General features: G+C 47.4%; 1 protein-coding gene across 1 annotated transcript in view; it reads right to left on the bottom strand.

Annotated features, from left to right (window-relative positions):
- The window catches only part of METTL4 (methyltransferase 4, N6-adenosine), a 345,433-nt gene that overhangs the window by 260,819 nt on the left and 70,123 nt on the right, over window positions 1-14,491 (bottom strand). Inside the window, exon 2 of the mRNA XM_078685692.1 lies at window positions 7,757-7,822. Coding sequence (XP_078541818.1) covers window positions 7,757-7,822 — 66 coding nt within the window. The remainder of the gene's footprint in view (window positions 1-7,756; window positions 7,823-14,491) is intronic.

The following is a 14,491-nucleotide window of genomic DNA, read 5'->3' on the forward strand; positions in this document are numbered from 1 at the left end:
GGCAGCATATTGTAGATATTGCCCTTGTCCCAATATGAAGTCCCTACAAGCCTGTTCAAATGTAATCAAGCACTCGCCTGGGTATAGGTCTGCAAGCAATTTGCATCCTCCCCCCTGCCGTGTCCTAAATGACATGTTGGCCATCACCTTCCGGATTGGCGCCAACTCCCATACTGTTAATTCCCTGTGAAACGGAGCATGTCTGAGGATTTGCTCCACAAATAGCTGCCACACACACGCTGTCTGTCTAACCACATAAGGTGTAGCTTCAGAGACCTCCATAAGTAGAGCCGGTAGTTCAGTGACTGGTACGCTATCAAAGAGTAGCGGTTACTCCCAATTGTCCCCCTCCGCAAACCACTTGGCAGCATGCTGCAATTGAGCGGCAATATAATGTAGTTCTTATTGTATTTATTTATTTATTTATTTATTTATTTACGCAACTTTTATAGCGCAACAAATACCCTAAGGTGTCTCGGCGCTGTGGAGCTACTGAATTCAGCTATCCTCTTACTGGTTAAACAACCATGTTTTTAAGAGCCTGCGAAAGCTCATCAGGTTCGGGGCAGTTTTAATGGCGAGTGGCAAAAGATTCCAAAGTTTTGGTGTGGCTACAAGGAAACGCCTGTCTCCCCAAGTGGCCGTTCTTGTACGTGGCACAGAGAGGAGACTGATGTTAGCCGATCTTAATTGCCTTCTGGGGACATAAAGCTGAAAGGCTTCAGTCAGGAACCTGGGTCCTATGCCATGTACTGCCTTGTATGCAATACAGAGGGCCTTAAATTTTATGCGGCTCTCAACTCTCAGCCAGTGGAGCTGACGGATGCCATGAGTAGTGGATTTGCGGCGAGGAATGTTTAGAAGGATCCTGGCAGCCGCATTCTGGATGGATTGCAGCTTAGTTATGACACGCTTCTGGGTGTGAAGAAAGAGCGTTGCCATAATCTATTTTTTAGAAGACTAAGGTGGAAACCAGAGTCTTCCCAGCTGAGGGAGGGAGATAAGGCAGTAGTTTCTTTATTTTTTTCAAAATAAAGAATGATGACGAAACAACCTTGTTAGTGTGAAGGTCAAAAGCCAACTTGCTATCAAATATCACTCCCAGATTTCTGGCTTTTTCCAGTGGGACAGGTGGAGGGCCAAGCTTTTCCGGCCACCAACTGGAAGACCATTCAGGGGAAAGTTTTCCGAAGGTCATAATCTCGGTCTTGTCCGAGTTGAGCCTAAGACAATTCGAGGTCATCCAGGTACTGATCTCAAGCATAGCTCTCTGGAAGTTAGCTGCCACAGCAAGGCCATCCCTGTGGATAGCCAGGACCAGCTGGGTATCATCTGCGTAAGATGTAAGCCGTACCCCATAGGCCTTTATTACCCTCGCTAAGTCCACTACATAGATATTAAATAGCATCGGACTTAGCGAGGAGCCTTGTGGGACTCCCCAGGGGAGAGCAGAGATAGGTGAATGAAATTCTCCCAGCCTCACCATCTGGGTACGGTTTGCGAGGAAAGATGAGATAAGATCCCTGGCCAAACCGTTTATCCCCAGGGCTGTGACACGGTCGACTAGAGTGACATGGTCGACCGTGTCAAAGGACGCCGACAAATCCAAGAGAATCAGGACAGCCGCCCCTCCCTGATCCATGATCACCCTGATCTCGTCGGAGGCTTTTATCAAAGCAGTCTCTGTTCCATGCCCCTTCCTGAAACCAAATTGCGTTTCGTCGAGAAGTTGGTGAGTCTCGACGAACTCTGAGAGCTGTCTATTCATCAGAAATTCGCATACTTTGGCAGGAAAGGGCAGACACGCAATGGGTCTGTAACTGGCAACAGCTGTGGGGTCTAGGGAAGGCTTTTTTAGAAGGGGTTTTATGACAGCCTTCTTCCATATATTGGGAAATTGGCCTGTCTGAAATGCAGAGTTGCAAATCTCCATAAGGGGGCGTGAGATCACTTCTGTGAGTTTTGACATCACTGAAGGGGGGCATGGGTCCAAAGGGGAGCCCGATTTGATGAAAGAAATGAGTTTGGTAACATCATCAAGTGAGGCAAGTGAGAAACATGAAAAGAAATCACGGTTGTGATGGTAAGACCCTTCTTCCCCAATACCGCCTCTATACTCAGTTTCGGTTTCCCCTTTAAATGATGCATATATATCTGCCACCTTTGAGGTAAAAAAGGTGGATAGTTCATTGCAAAAATTCTGTGAGGGCTCAACTTCAGAGCCAGAGGGGGGTGTGGACAGTGTCGTGACAACAGAGAACAACTCTCTGGCAGAGTTGGCAGCGGTCTCAATTTGCGCCGAAAAGAAAGTCGTTTTTTGAACCATAACCGCCTTTTTATAGACTGCAAGGGCATCTTTATAAATTTGCCTAGCTATGGGGCAGTAAGCTTTCCTCCATCGCCTTTCTAAGTTCCTACAATGTTGGCGATGAAGTCTAAGATCTTCGTTATACCAGGCAGCCGAAGGAGATGCTCTGTTTGGTCTCGTGCGTTTTTCAGGGGCCACTAAATCAGCGGCGGTACGGATCCAATCCTGAAAATCTGAAGCTGATAGTACAGGAGTATTTCCGTCCAGAGGACAGGAAAAGGCTAGGGAGTCCAGCATCTGAGGTATATCTGCATTTTTCCAGGCACGGGTCCCCACCCTAGTTCGGGGCCTGGGAAATGAGGGATATACAGATCTTATGTGTAGCTGGAATATAATAGCCCTGTGGTCTGACCACGTGATGGGAATAGTGTCCAACACAGAGATGTCAGGATCATTAGTGAACAGACCATCAAGGGTATGTCCAGCTTGATGAGTACTACCCCTGACTAATTGGTGCAATCCTAAATTAGAAAGGTCGGAAATAAGTTGAATAGTGTCTGCGTTTTCCTGTTCTTCCAAATGAAAATTAAAATCTCCCAGTATGGTATATTTGTCTGAACCTATAATGTTATCGTTCAGGTCAAGAAAAGTGGAGAGAAAAAGGTTACGGGGGCCAGGGGGGCGGTATAGTTTTATACCCTTAAAAGCTTGCTTAGGGCTGATGCTAATAGCAAAGGCAGCTGATTCACAGTTAGCCGAATTTATAGGGTCGAGTGTGGTGCGATATAAATTCTTGTAAATAATTGCGAGGCCTCCACCTCTTCCTATAGGCCTGTCATGTCTGTCGACGCTATAGCCATCCGGGACAGCGTCGCAGAAATCCGGCCCTGACCCGGCATCTGCCCAGGTCTCAGTAGCAAACAATAAATCAAGATCATGAGCGAGAATAAACTCATTAACCTGGAAGCTGTGACAAGGGAGTGAGCGCATATTAATAAGTGCGGCTCGACAGCCATGCAATGACGTAATGTCCAAAGCAAGATGTGAGACATAATTAGGGTCTAGATGGGCTAATACATGAGGTGGGGGGAACTGATAGCTGCAACCTGGACACGGGGGGGGAGGAGTGCTCATCTCAGTGGTAGGAACGACAGTAATACAATCCTGATGTATCTTACCAGGATTCAACTCTTTTAAATAGAGAGTTGAATACAACAACCGGGAACCAGGTGTTGTGGCCCTGGGCCGTTTCCGGCCGCTGACGGGCGCAGACGGGCTTGGCTTTGGCGCGGCTTCGGCGCGCGTCCGGCGCGCCCGCTGCACCAGCCCGCTGCGCCGTCTGGTCATAATACTAATTTATGGGGCGTGAGGAGGGTGGGAGGGCAGCGCGACTAGAGCGCAGCCCCAGCCCACACCCAAGATGGCGCCCGCCGCCGCCTTCAATCAACAAAAGCGGCAAGGAAAGGCGAAAAAGGAAGCTTGATAGCGTGAGTAGGTGTCAGTGTGCCTCACATAAATTCCCTTTATACTCAAAGATAAAATCGTACCCCCAGCTAAAATTTCAGCACAACGTATAAAATCCTTTTTAAAAATCAGGTTCAACAGTGTTCAATGCAGCAATAGAATTAGAACTAATTCCGAGTAGCTCGCAGCCCTAGTGCTCACCTAGGGAGAGCTTCAGAGGCAGCGAGCGTCGCGAGTTTAGCAGGCTAAATAGTCTGGGAGCGCAGGAGGGCAGCGTGACTAGAGCGCAGCCCCAGCCCACACCCAAGATGGCGCCCGCCGCCGCCTTCAATCAACAAAAGCGGCAAGGAAAGGCGAAAAAGGAAGCTTGATAGCGTGAGTAGGTGTCAGTGTGCCTCACATAAATTCCCTTTATACTCAAAGATATAATCGTACCCCCAGCTAAAATTTCAGCACAACGTATAAAATCCTTTTTAAAAATCAGGTTCAACAGTGTTCAATGCAGCAATAGAATTAGAACTAATTCCGAGTAGCTCGCAGCCCTAGTGCTCACCTAGGGAGAGCTTCAGAGGTGCCTCTAGCCCACCCCCCTCATACGTACGGTTTAGCGTAGCAAGAGCAACTCTGCTACGCCATCCGGCCCTGTATAAGTCTATCAGCAGGGTGTCCAAAGCCCTGAATATTCGGCGGGGTATGGGCCACAGCGCTTTCTGTAGCACATAGAGGCAACAAATCAGCACCACCATTTCATTTTAGCTATCGCCTACCGGCCCATTAGGAGAAAGTGGTAGCGTATTCCAAAAGCCAATTGACCTCTTTAAGGCCTCCAACGTCTTATGGATATTAAATTGTAGCACTTCGGAGTCCTCGCCAGCCACCTGTATGCCCAGGTACCTGAAGTGCAAGGTCTCCCATCTGAGTCCCAGTTGAGGGAGCGACTCCGTGCAAAGGCCAGTCAAGCGAGCCAGGGGAAACAGCAGTGATTTACTTATTGATTCTCAGCGCCGAGCAGTAGCTTAACTTCTCCATCATCCGTAAGAGTCTCGGTACTGCCTCCCGGGGTGAGGTGACATAAAATAATGCGTCGTCCGCATATAGCGATATGACCTGAGATGCTCCGGTGACATTGATGCCCCAAGGGGCCAGGTCCCTACGTGTCCAAATTGCCAGGGGCTCGATTGCCAGTGCAAACAACAGAGGGGAGAGCGGACAGCCCTGTCGCGTCCACCTCTCTAGTCTCCATTCACCCGACCGGCTACATCCCAGCCGTATACAGGATCTGCACCCATCTCCTAAATTTAGGTCCAAAACCGGCTACCCTTAGCAAGTCCAAGAGGTACCCCCAATCTACAGAATCAAAGGCCTCTTCCAGGTCTATAGATACTAAGGCAAGCTCCTCGTCTCTTTGTCGTGTTTCATACAGCATGTGGGACAACCTTCTGATGTTCATGCCCGTGTTTCGAGTAGGTATAAACACACATTAATCTTCATGCACCAGGTGAGACATGTGGGGAGCCAGTCTGGTGGCCAGGGCCTTACATAATGTTTTTCACATCGGAATTAAATATTGTAAGAGGTCAATATACTGAGGGGTCCAGTGCACTCTGTCTTAGCAAGACACTTTCAGTTCAACAGGCCCAAGAGTCATACCACCTGTTCCACAAGGATCAGCCCCAGCCCAGGATTGGGCCACGTGTGCAATTCTCCTCCCCAGAGCGAGCCCATCTTGATTGCATGCCTCAGTCCTGCTTGCGACCTATATTCACTCCAAGTCTCAAGGCTGGGCCAGCCTCGACCCTGCTGTTCAGCAGACTGAGCACCTTCAGAAATATCCTGTAGACCTAACTCGGTCAAAGAGGTTCAAACCCCTCGCCCGCTTTACCCAAAAAGGGCTCCTGCAGCTCCACGTCACCACAGACAAGCCCAAGTGCCCGTCCATATTGCAAACTCAGTTTACAATACCTCTACGTGGCGCAGGCAAGGCTTCACTTCTCACAGCTGCTGGCGTGCTAATATGAAATCACCCCCAATGTGACCAGTTCCAGATATACCGGGCCCAAGCCGTCCATAGGGGTCCCACCTCCAGAGCCCCTTAATAGTTGACATCAGGGCAGGCCAGGGCTCTATGTACGTTTCACCACGGCTCGCGATCAGCAGTTCCCACCACAATCCCTCCTGTGCCAGATCAGCTGCTCCCAGCAAAGGAGATGGGGGGACGGGGAAGGAAAGCAGGCCTGAAGGCAAGGCCCGCCACGAGCAACCTGACCAAGCACCCAGGAGCTTGCACAGTCCGTTAAGTCACGTGTGCAGTGGGGCCGCCCAAGCTGCGCATGGGCTCGCTCACCTACTGGATCCGATCTGGTCCCGCTGCTCCCTAAATGCTGGGGCCTCTCCACTCCTCCTCCACCTCAGAGGCCCACTCCGCTTCTGCATGCCATATTCCGTAGAGGGGCCCCCGCATGCTCAACAATACCCCAGACAGCTCAGGAAGTCTTGGCACACAGGGACCCCTCCATTGCAGCTGGGTCTTGTGCAACAAGCGCCATCATCCGCCAACGCCTACCCCCCGAGCTAGTGGCGCCGACCGCACCACCAAGAAGGAGAAATGGGGGGAAATCCACAGCAAAGACCAGTCGGCCGCCCCCGTGGACTACCTCAACTGCTGCAGACTCACGATGATCCCCAGGCGCGGCAACGCCTCTGCCAGTCCGCTGCATCACCACAGGCCCCTTCGGTCCGGTCCCAGTGAGAGCCCTCTGGCAGCACCTCCTTAAAGCCGCATCACCCGGCAGCCGTCTCACAGCAGGCATACAACTAGTTGCGGGGCACAATGAGAGGGTCAGGGAGAGCGATCAGCTCCGGAATCCAGGATTAATGCAGGAATTTGGTGATGGGCCGGCCGAAAGCTCGAAGGATCACATCCTGTCGGCCATGTTCCTAGGCCACACCCCCTTGGAGAATATATTCAATGCAGCGGACTGGTCTTCGGATTCAACCTTCGAGAGGTTCTATTCTAAATCAGTCTCCTAGATTGCGGCTCTGGTAGTGGACAAGCTTTGACCAGCATAATCCTCGCCTCCGGGTCCAGACATAGAATGAAAAATTTCCTAGCTATCATAACGGAAAGTTTCAATTCGATTAAGGACTCGGAGGCGAGGATGAACCCACTTGAACACATGTGGCAACCCACCCAAAGGTTCGAGACTTGTATGAGAGTAAGTAAAGCCTTACTGGTATACTCAGGGTGTTTATTTTGTTGTGATTTTCAGTATCTGAACTTTGGGTCTAAGGACACGGTCTATGATATTCTTTGGGTTGCACCTTTTTTTATTGTTTACTAGACTTCAATTGTTTGTGGTCGACAGAGATTGTTCCCGGTGTCTTCATTAGTGCTCTCTATATTCCAGGAAAAACAGGACTGAGGAGCTTCCGATGGCGGCCTGATCGCAGGAAGAAAGAGGGCAACTGACAGGGGACAGGACAGATTATGCTAGGCGACGATCCCTGATTGGATATTGGACTGTTCTTGATAGACTTCAATTTCTTCCCTACTGTTCATGGGAAATTAAGTGTTGTTTGTGGTTTGGTGTTTACTGGTTAACATGGCTGCTGTAATAAAAATGAAGAAAGAACAAGCAAAATCCTCGTCTCCGAGTCCTTAATAGAATTAAAACTTTCCGTTACGATAGCTAGGAAATGTTTCATTCTTTTTTTTAGAAGTTTAATAACATGTTTTTCCTTTGGCAATTATCTTTGGACACATTCATACTCCATTCTTTGTAGAGCTGCGCCTTAAGCCCCTGTCTGCAAACATACCTATCAAAACAAACTCTTGAAACTAAACTTTTCCAAAGAGAATACATGTAAGAGGGATAGAAATGTCTTTGCAATGACAAAGAGAGCAAAACACACTATAGAGGTATGAAATATAAGTTGAAGTAAGGTGGTAAAAACGTAATTGATTAAATCCTTGTTGTAACTTACTTTTAAGTGGTACTCAAGTGCATCCGTTTCACCCTGATTCAGCGCACAGCACCGTCTTTTCCGTTTCTTTAAAGGGAAATTAATAGGAACTAGTTAGCATTAAAGAGAAACTAATCTTAGTGCACAAATATTAACAATATTCCCAAAAGAAAATGCATTTAAAGCGGTTAGTCTGTGCCATTTTCCTCCATAACATCCCATAGAGAAAGGAAGTGTAAATATTTGAATTTCACCTCCGAAGGGCTGTGGAAGACTGCAAATGTCCTTGTTTTTTTTCGAGAGTTCAAAGTTGCTCAGTTTGTTTCAAGACACAAACCAGAAAGTTTAATATAAGCAGAAATTTGAGATCATGAAGATCAGTAATAAAAACAATACAGTCAAATACCCTTTCAAAACAAAAAGATTGAACTGGGAGTCCCTTGAGAGATGTGAGTGAATTGGGAGAAGAATACTGGAAAGAACCACTAGGATTCTTTCTCCACTCCTGGGAACCAAGGATTTTTATTTGTACGACAATGATACAATAAAAACTTCGGTACAAATTGTATTATACGCCAGAAAGGTAACATGCTATGGGCAAAGGTAGGCCGCCACTACCGTCTTATTTTTTACACTGAGGCTAGATCGTTTATCATTTGGTTTTAGGAGTGATTCAATTTATATGTTCTAAGGTTGAAATCTATTTCAAGATCTCGTACCTGGATGATGGCACAGGATCCCAAAATACCTTTATGAAGCTGCACAGAAATGGAGGCCCCCAGAGACCCCAAACATCAATGAGATGCACATTGTGACCAAAGGCGAAATTAGGCATAAACGAAGAGCTGCTGTGCTTCAATCCATAAATAAACGGATAAGGAAATGAACCAGTGTATCTAACTTGATAGAAATATTTACCAGAACAGAAAGCGACCACAAATATTTGGAGGAAATGGAATAAAAGCTACATCGTCCAAAAGGGGAAACATTGGTGATCAAGATGGGTATACGATGGCTGGAAATTCACTAACCAACTGTGGTACAACTCTGTGGAAGTTACAACATGAGAAAGGCTTTCCTCACTGAACAAAGGTTTACTAAGGTTTAGCTGCCTGAATGCATGGGGCACGGTGGAGTTGTGTGCCTACTGGATAACAGGCACTTATGCCAGTCTTTAGTCAAATAGGCCGGTTAGGAAGTTTCCCCTCAAACTCGTTTCAGCCCTGCGGCCATTTTAAAAATATGGCGGGAAAATTGGACTGACATTTGAGTGGTTACATTTTTAAATAAAGATTCTTTTTTTACTGATCCTCCCTCTGGTTGGGATAACTTGAAAAGCCCAACCAGAGGAAGGAAAACAGGCGTAAAGTCACAGAAAGTGTATCACTCGTACTTTGTATTGTCTAGACAAAGAACTGACATAGCCTGTAATAAAAGTCAATTAAAGGGAAATGTATTGTTTTCAAATGCACAGGGCATGTTAAATTCTTCATAGTGTGGACAGATTCTGGGCTTGACTGTGTCTTTAGTACTTTTCTTGTCATAAAATGTATGATTAGCAACAAAGATGGCTTTGTGGAAAGTGGCAAAAGCATTTCTAGAGTATATTTGTCTATATAACCCTATTTTGCTCTTTCTTTCTTCTCATCTCAATCTTTGAGTAACATGTTATAGCAACAGTTCTTAACCTGGGTTTCACAACACCTACTCAGGGGGCACACCACTGCTTTGAAAATTAAGTAATATGAGCAGATTAGTAAAGTATTCACACATAAAAAAATCATAATTATAAACATAACAGTTTAAAATGTTCTGTAAATGTAAAGGAATTTTACATTAGAGGCGAAAAAAATAAGTTGGCACCCTTATCTTGATTTAGGAGAACAGTGCATCTATAGAAAACAGAATCAAGCATTGACTATTGGAGGCCTCAACTGAAACACTGGTATGCACTGAAAAAAGATAGCATGCATTAGAAGAAAACAAGATAAAGTGAAATGCTGGAGTCTAGCGTATCACATCAACTTTTAAAACAACATTTTGAAAAGCTCGAACCTTACCATTAAAATGAAAGTTGAATTTTTGCATTTTTTTTTAATTAGATACAATATTTAATAATTTGTGCATCTATTGGACATATGCTAGGCTCGATATCTCCCCTGTCACTAGAGATGTGTTTCAGGGACACCGGGGTTAGATAAGTGCGGTGTAGGAAGTTGAAGTGTGTTAACTTAAATCTGGCGTTGCATGAAACTGAGCATGTGAGGGAGCCTATGCGTGCCATTGTGTCTCTTCTAGCTAGGTTGCGAGGTCCCTCTCCCAGGTCGCCCGATAAGGCGGTACCGGGGGGTTGAGTTCAGCTTCATCGCTTTGTACAAGAGTGAAATCAATTTGCAACCTGCACCGCAGGAGAGTATATTTAAGGTGTGTGTTGGTGGTGGGATGTCGGGGTACTCAGGCCAGGTGACCTTCATCCCATCCTGAATTCCCCGGAAGTGTAGGAATTTGGCCCTGTCCAAGGCCAAAGTTTTCCTCCGCCTGCTGGTAAGTGATGAAGGTCTCGTTGGGAAAGAGGTCGGCAAGAACTTCACACCCATCCTCCCTCCAAGGTTGAAAGGACATGTATTTCCCCAGATCTATGAAGGGGGCCAGTATCCAGATCGGGAGCTCGCTGTGAAAGGGTGCCCTCGTTAAGACCTTCTCAACAAACTGCTGCCATTTACCAGCGGTGTGTCGTACGACATAAGGAAGAGACGTGTCCGACCCCCTGCTCTGCATCAGTGCTTCCTGCAGCGTCTGAGTGTCTACCCTGCCAGAGAGGAGGTGTTTCCCCCAATTGTCTGCATCTGAAAACCAAAGAGCCGCAGGTTGTAGCTGTGCCGCATAACAGTACAAGTCGAAGCGTGGAGCTTCCAGACCATCCTCTTCATAGCTACGAACTACAGTGTTATGAGCTATCCTACTGCGCCGGTCTGCCCAAAGCAGAGACATAAGTAAGGTGTTAAGAGTTTTGAAAACTCGTGGCAACAACGGACATAGTGAGTTCTGAAGTAAGTATAGTGTCCTAGGTAGCATCACCATCTTAGAGATGGCCAACCTGCCCATCAACGAAAGAGGCAGGGTATTCCAAAATGACACCGACTGCTGTAACAAAGCGATTGTGTGGTCTACATTCTGGGCTATCGCCTGTGTGTACGTTGGGCCACCTGTATCCCAAGGTAGCAGAACCCTTTCCGTTCCCAGCGCAACCCGAGGTCTGGAAGATCCTCCGGGGGCACTGAGGCCAGCCCCCCCCCCAGCGGGAAGATCAGGTACTTACTGCGGTTAAGTCGTAAACCCGAGACCTCTCCAAACCGATCTAGCGGGTGCAGGAGTACCGGCAGGGCATCCTGAGAAGCCAAATAAAACAGGGCGTTGTCAGCATATAGGGAAATAATATGACTCGTGTTCCCTACTCTAATACCCATTCCTCCATAATAGTCCGGACCTGGACCGCGGAAGGGCTCTATGGCCTGGGCGAACAATAAGGGCGAGAGAGGACACCCCTGGCGTGTACCCCTTACCAATTGCCACTCTTCTGACCTCGCACCCCCTTGCTTTACTCTAGTGTGGGGAGCTGTATATAGGATGTGAATCCAGCGACAAAAGTTGGGGCCCAACCCCACAGCGAGTAGAACCTCAAGAAGGTATCCCCAGTCCACCGTGTTGAACGCCTTGGCGAGGTCAATGGATACTAATACCAACTGTTCCTCCCAGTCCCGCACCTCATGTAGAACGTCGGTTTTGCCGTCGCAAATTCATGGCAGTGTTTCATCCTGGTATGAAGCCACACTGGTCCTCATGGACCAAGTAAGTCATGTATGCCGCTAATCGAGAGGCCAAGAGCTTGCAAAGGATTTCAACATCTGTGTTGATCATCGTGATCGGACAATACGATAAGGGCGCATGGGAGTCCCCATCCGGCTTTAGAATCATGCATATTTCCCCCTGTGTCATGCTCGGTGGGAGAACTCCGCGTTCAAATGCCTCAAGATAAACCTGCAACAGGAGTCAGGGAAATGTGCCTGTGAAGGCTTGATAAAACTCAGGAGGTAACCCATCACTCCCTGTAGATTTGGCTCGTGGTAGGTGTTGCAAGGCGGATTGTACCTCGCCCAGTGTTAGGGGCTCGTTGAGTTCCTTCTGTGCCTGTTTAGGTATAGATCGTACGGTCAGGTCACGGAGGTAAGAGAGATAGGAGGCCTCACTAATTGCGGGGTCGGCGGTATATACCAACTCAAGATGGGAATTGAAGACCCGCAATAGTCCCACCTCGGAGTGCACCAAGTTGCCTATGGGCTCCCGAAGAGCCACAATCGCAGCAGGGGTCGATTACCGGCGGAGAATCCAGGCCAGAAGACGGCCGGATTTATCACCTTCCCTATGAAGGCCTTGTCTGTACTGTGTGAGGGTGTATTTGTCAAGCCTGTCCCAAATGTCATGAATGTGTTCCCAGATGCCATGTTCCCTATCCCTCTCTATTGTGTCAGAGGCCTCAGATGTCTGTACCTCCAAGAGGTATCGTTCCTCCTCCTGCAGCTCTTGTTGGAGCTGCTTACGAACCCCACAGGTGAGGCTTATACATACCCCTCTCATGACCGCTTTCAGGGCTTCCCACTTCGTGGCCTGTGATAAGTCCGACTCACCCCAGTTTAGGTCCACATAGTCAGTTATGGCAGTTTCTAGGTGCTGTTTCCCCGCCTGGTCCTCCAGGAGCTCCGCCGGCAAGTTCCAAGTTTGCGGGCGACGTATCGGGGCCAACCACACATGCCACCGGGGAGTGATCAGATAGGGGTCACCTCAAGGGACATAGCCACATCCGGGTTATTGAGGAGGACCCTATCTAAGCGACTGTGCGTATTACGAGTGGATGAAAAGCAGGTGTACACTTTCTGGGTTGGGTGCCTCTGGCTCCATACATCGTGGGCTCCTATATTCCCCATGACTTCTCGGAGTTTCATTGACATCCTCAGTTTCGTGCCAGTGCATGGTGGGAACCTATCCAGGATGAGGTCTAGGACACAATTAAAATTCCCAAACCAAAGTAGTGGAACCTCCAGTTCCGATACCAGGACCTCCTGCAGGGAGTGAAAGAAGTCCGGGTCATCGGTGTTTGCGGCATAAGTGTTCATTATGGCCACATCCCTCCCATCAAGTTTAGCTCTAAGGAGCAGATATCTTCCATCATCAATAGAGCACCTCTGATTGTTGTCCAGGGTTACATTAAGTGCTACATGTCCATATTGCAGCATGAATGAACATTTAGCACATATTTTAGATTGTCACTTTCACAGAATAGTTCACTTTTAAACTACACTGTTTCTAGATCACTTGCCCCATAGTTTGATCAAACTGGGCTGATGATTCATTTGTGCTTCATATCACGTTTGGTAGCATACCATTGCAGATGTAATTAAGTCATCAGGTCAAGTGAACTCAAAAGACACATAATAGCAATCTCCTTCTTTGTGTTCAAAGACAATGAAGAAGGAGAATCAGCAATAATGTGGCCATGTGCATTATGTACAAGAAAGCAAATGTACACAATAAAATGTTTCAGTGACCGAAAGTGCGATGTGCATACAAGTTTCAGCAAAACAATAAATGTATAGTAAATACACAAATTGATTGAATCTGCTTAATTCATATGAAACATTCCACCATACCTATGTTAGTAGATAAATATCCATCCATTGATCAACAACATATACTGACATCCTCCTAAGGAAGGACACATTCATATTGCACCATTTAGACAAAAACGTAATTGTGTACCCTGCATAATATTAAATGTATACATTTTAAATTACTTACCGGTTAATTATGTAATTGAATTTAAATTGATCAAGCAAGAAACAGAAATCAGCACATAAGGATATGTCACTTGTGAGGGAATACAATACATCATATTTCAAAGAGTTGTTAATTATGATGGGGACCTATAGATTACAAGTAAGTTCTATAACAAACATCCGAGTGTGCTGTTCTTTATCCAAGGTAAGTTTTCCACACAGGATGGTGGATGCTTGTCTAAGAGGTCAAATAGTGGAGACCATAGTTGTTTCAATGGTGAGCGTAGTGGGTTAAATACAACCAATTTGTTCTTAGCCCTCTGAGTTTGGCAGATTACATTCCACGCCTGCCAGTAGGATGATGCATCAGGGTCTTTGCATCGGGTAGTGAATTGATGGAGTACCACTGCTGCCATTAAGTTGAGTAGCTTGGTTGGGGAGTACGCTTTTGCTGTCCTGTTACTTTTTTCAACCTTGCTGCCGTTTGGGGCCATACAGCGTGACTATTTTAATTCCCTGGTGGGACCGTATTCCCAGGGTTTGTGTCAGCCCACTACTGCCTGCATCCTGCCCCAGTCCTTACTCGCACTACCCTGGTGGAGGACTACAAAGTCCAGGGTGCAATGCGCTACGACCCGCTGCCGCTAATGAGGGGGAGGCGCTATCTGTCAACTCGCTACATGAAGCGCTGCCTCTCCCCCAGCGGCGCGGGAGTTCACTTTTGCTGTCCCGTTACTTTTTTCTACCTTACAGCAGTCTGGGACCATACAGCATGACTATTTAAATTCCCTGGTGGGACCGTAGTCCCAGGGTTTGTGTCAGCACGCTACTGCCTGCATCCCGCCCCAGTCCTTACTCGCACCACCCTGGTGGAGGACTACAAAGCCCAGGGTGCATCGCGCTACGGCCCACTGCCGCTAACAAG

The sequence above is a fragment of the Lissotriton helveticus genome, chromosome 4_1 (genome assembly GCF_964261635.1).
Source record: "Lissotriton helveticus chromosome 4_1, aLisHel1.1, whole genome shotgun sequence".
Taxonomy (NCBI): domain Eukaryota; kingdom Metazoa; phylum Chordata; class Amphibia; order Caudata; family Salamandridae; genus Lissotriton; species Lissotriton helveticus.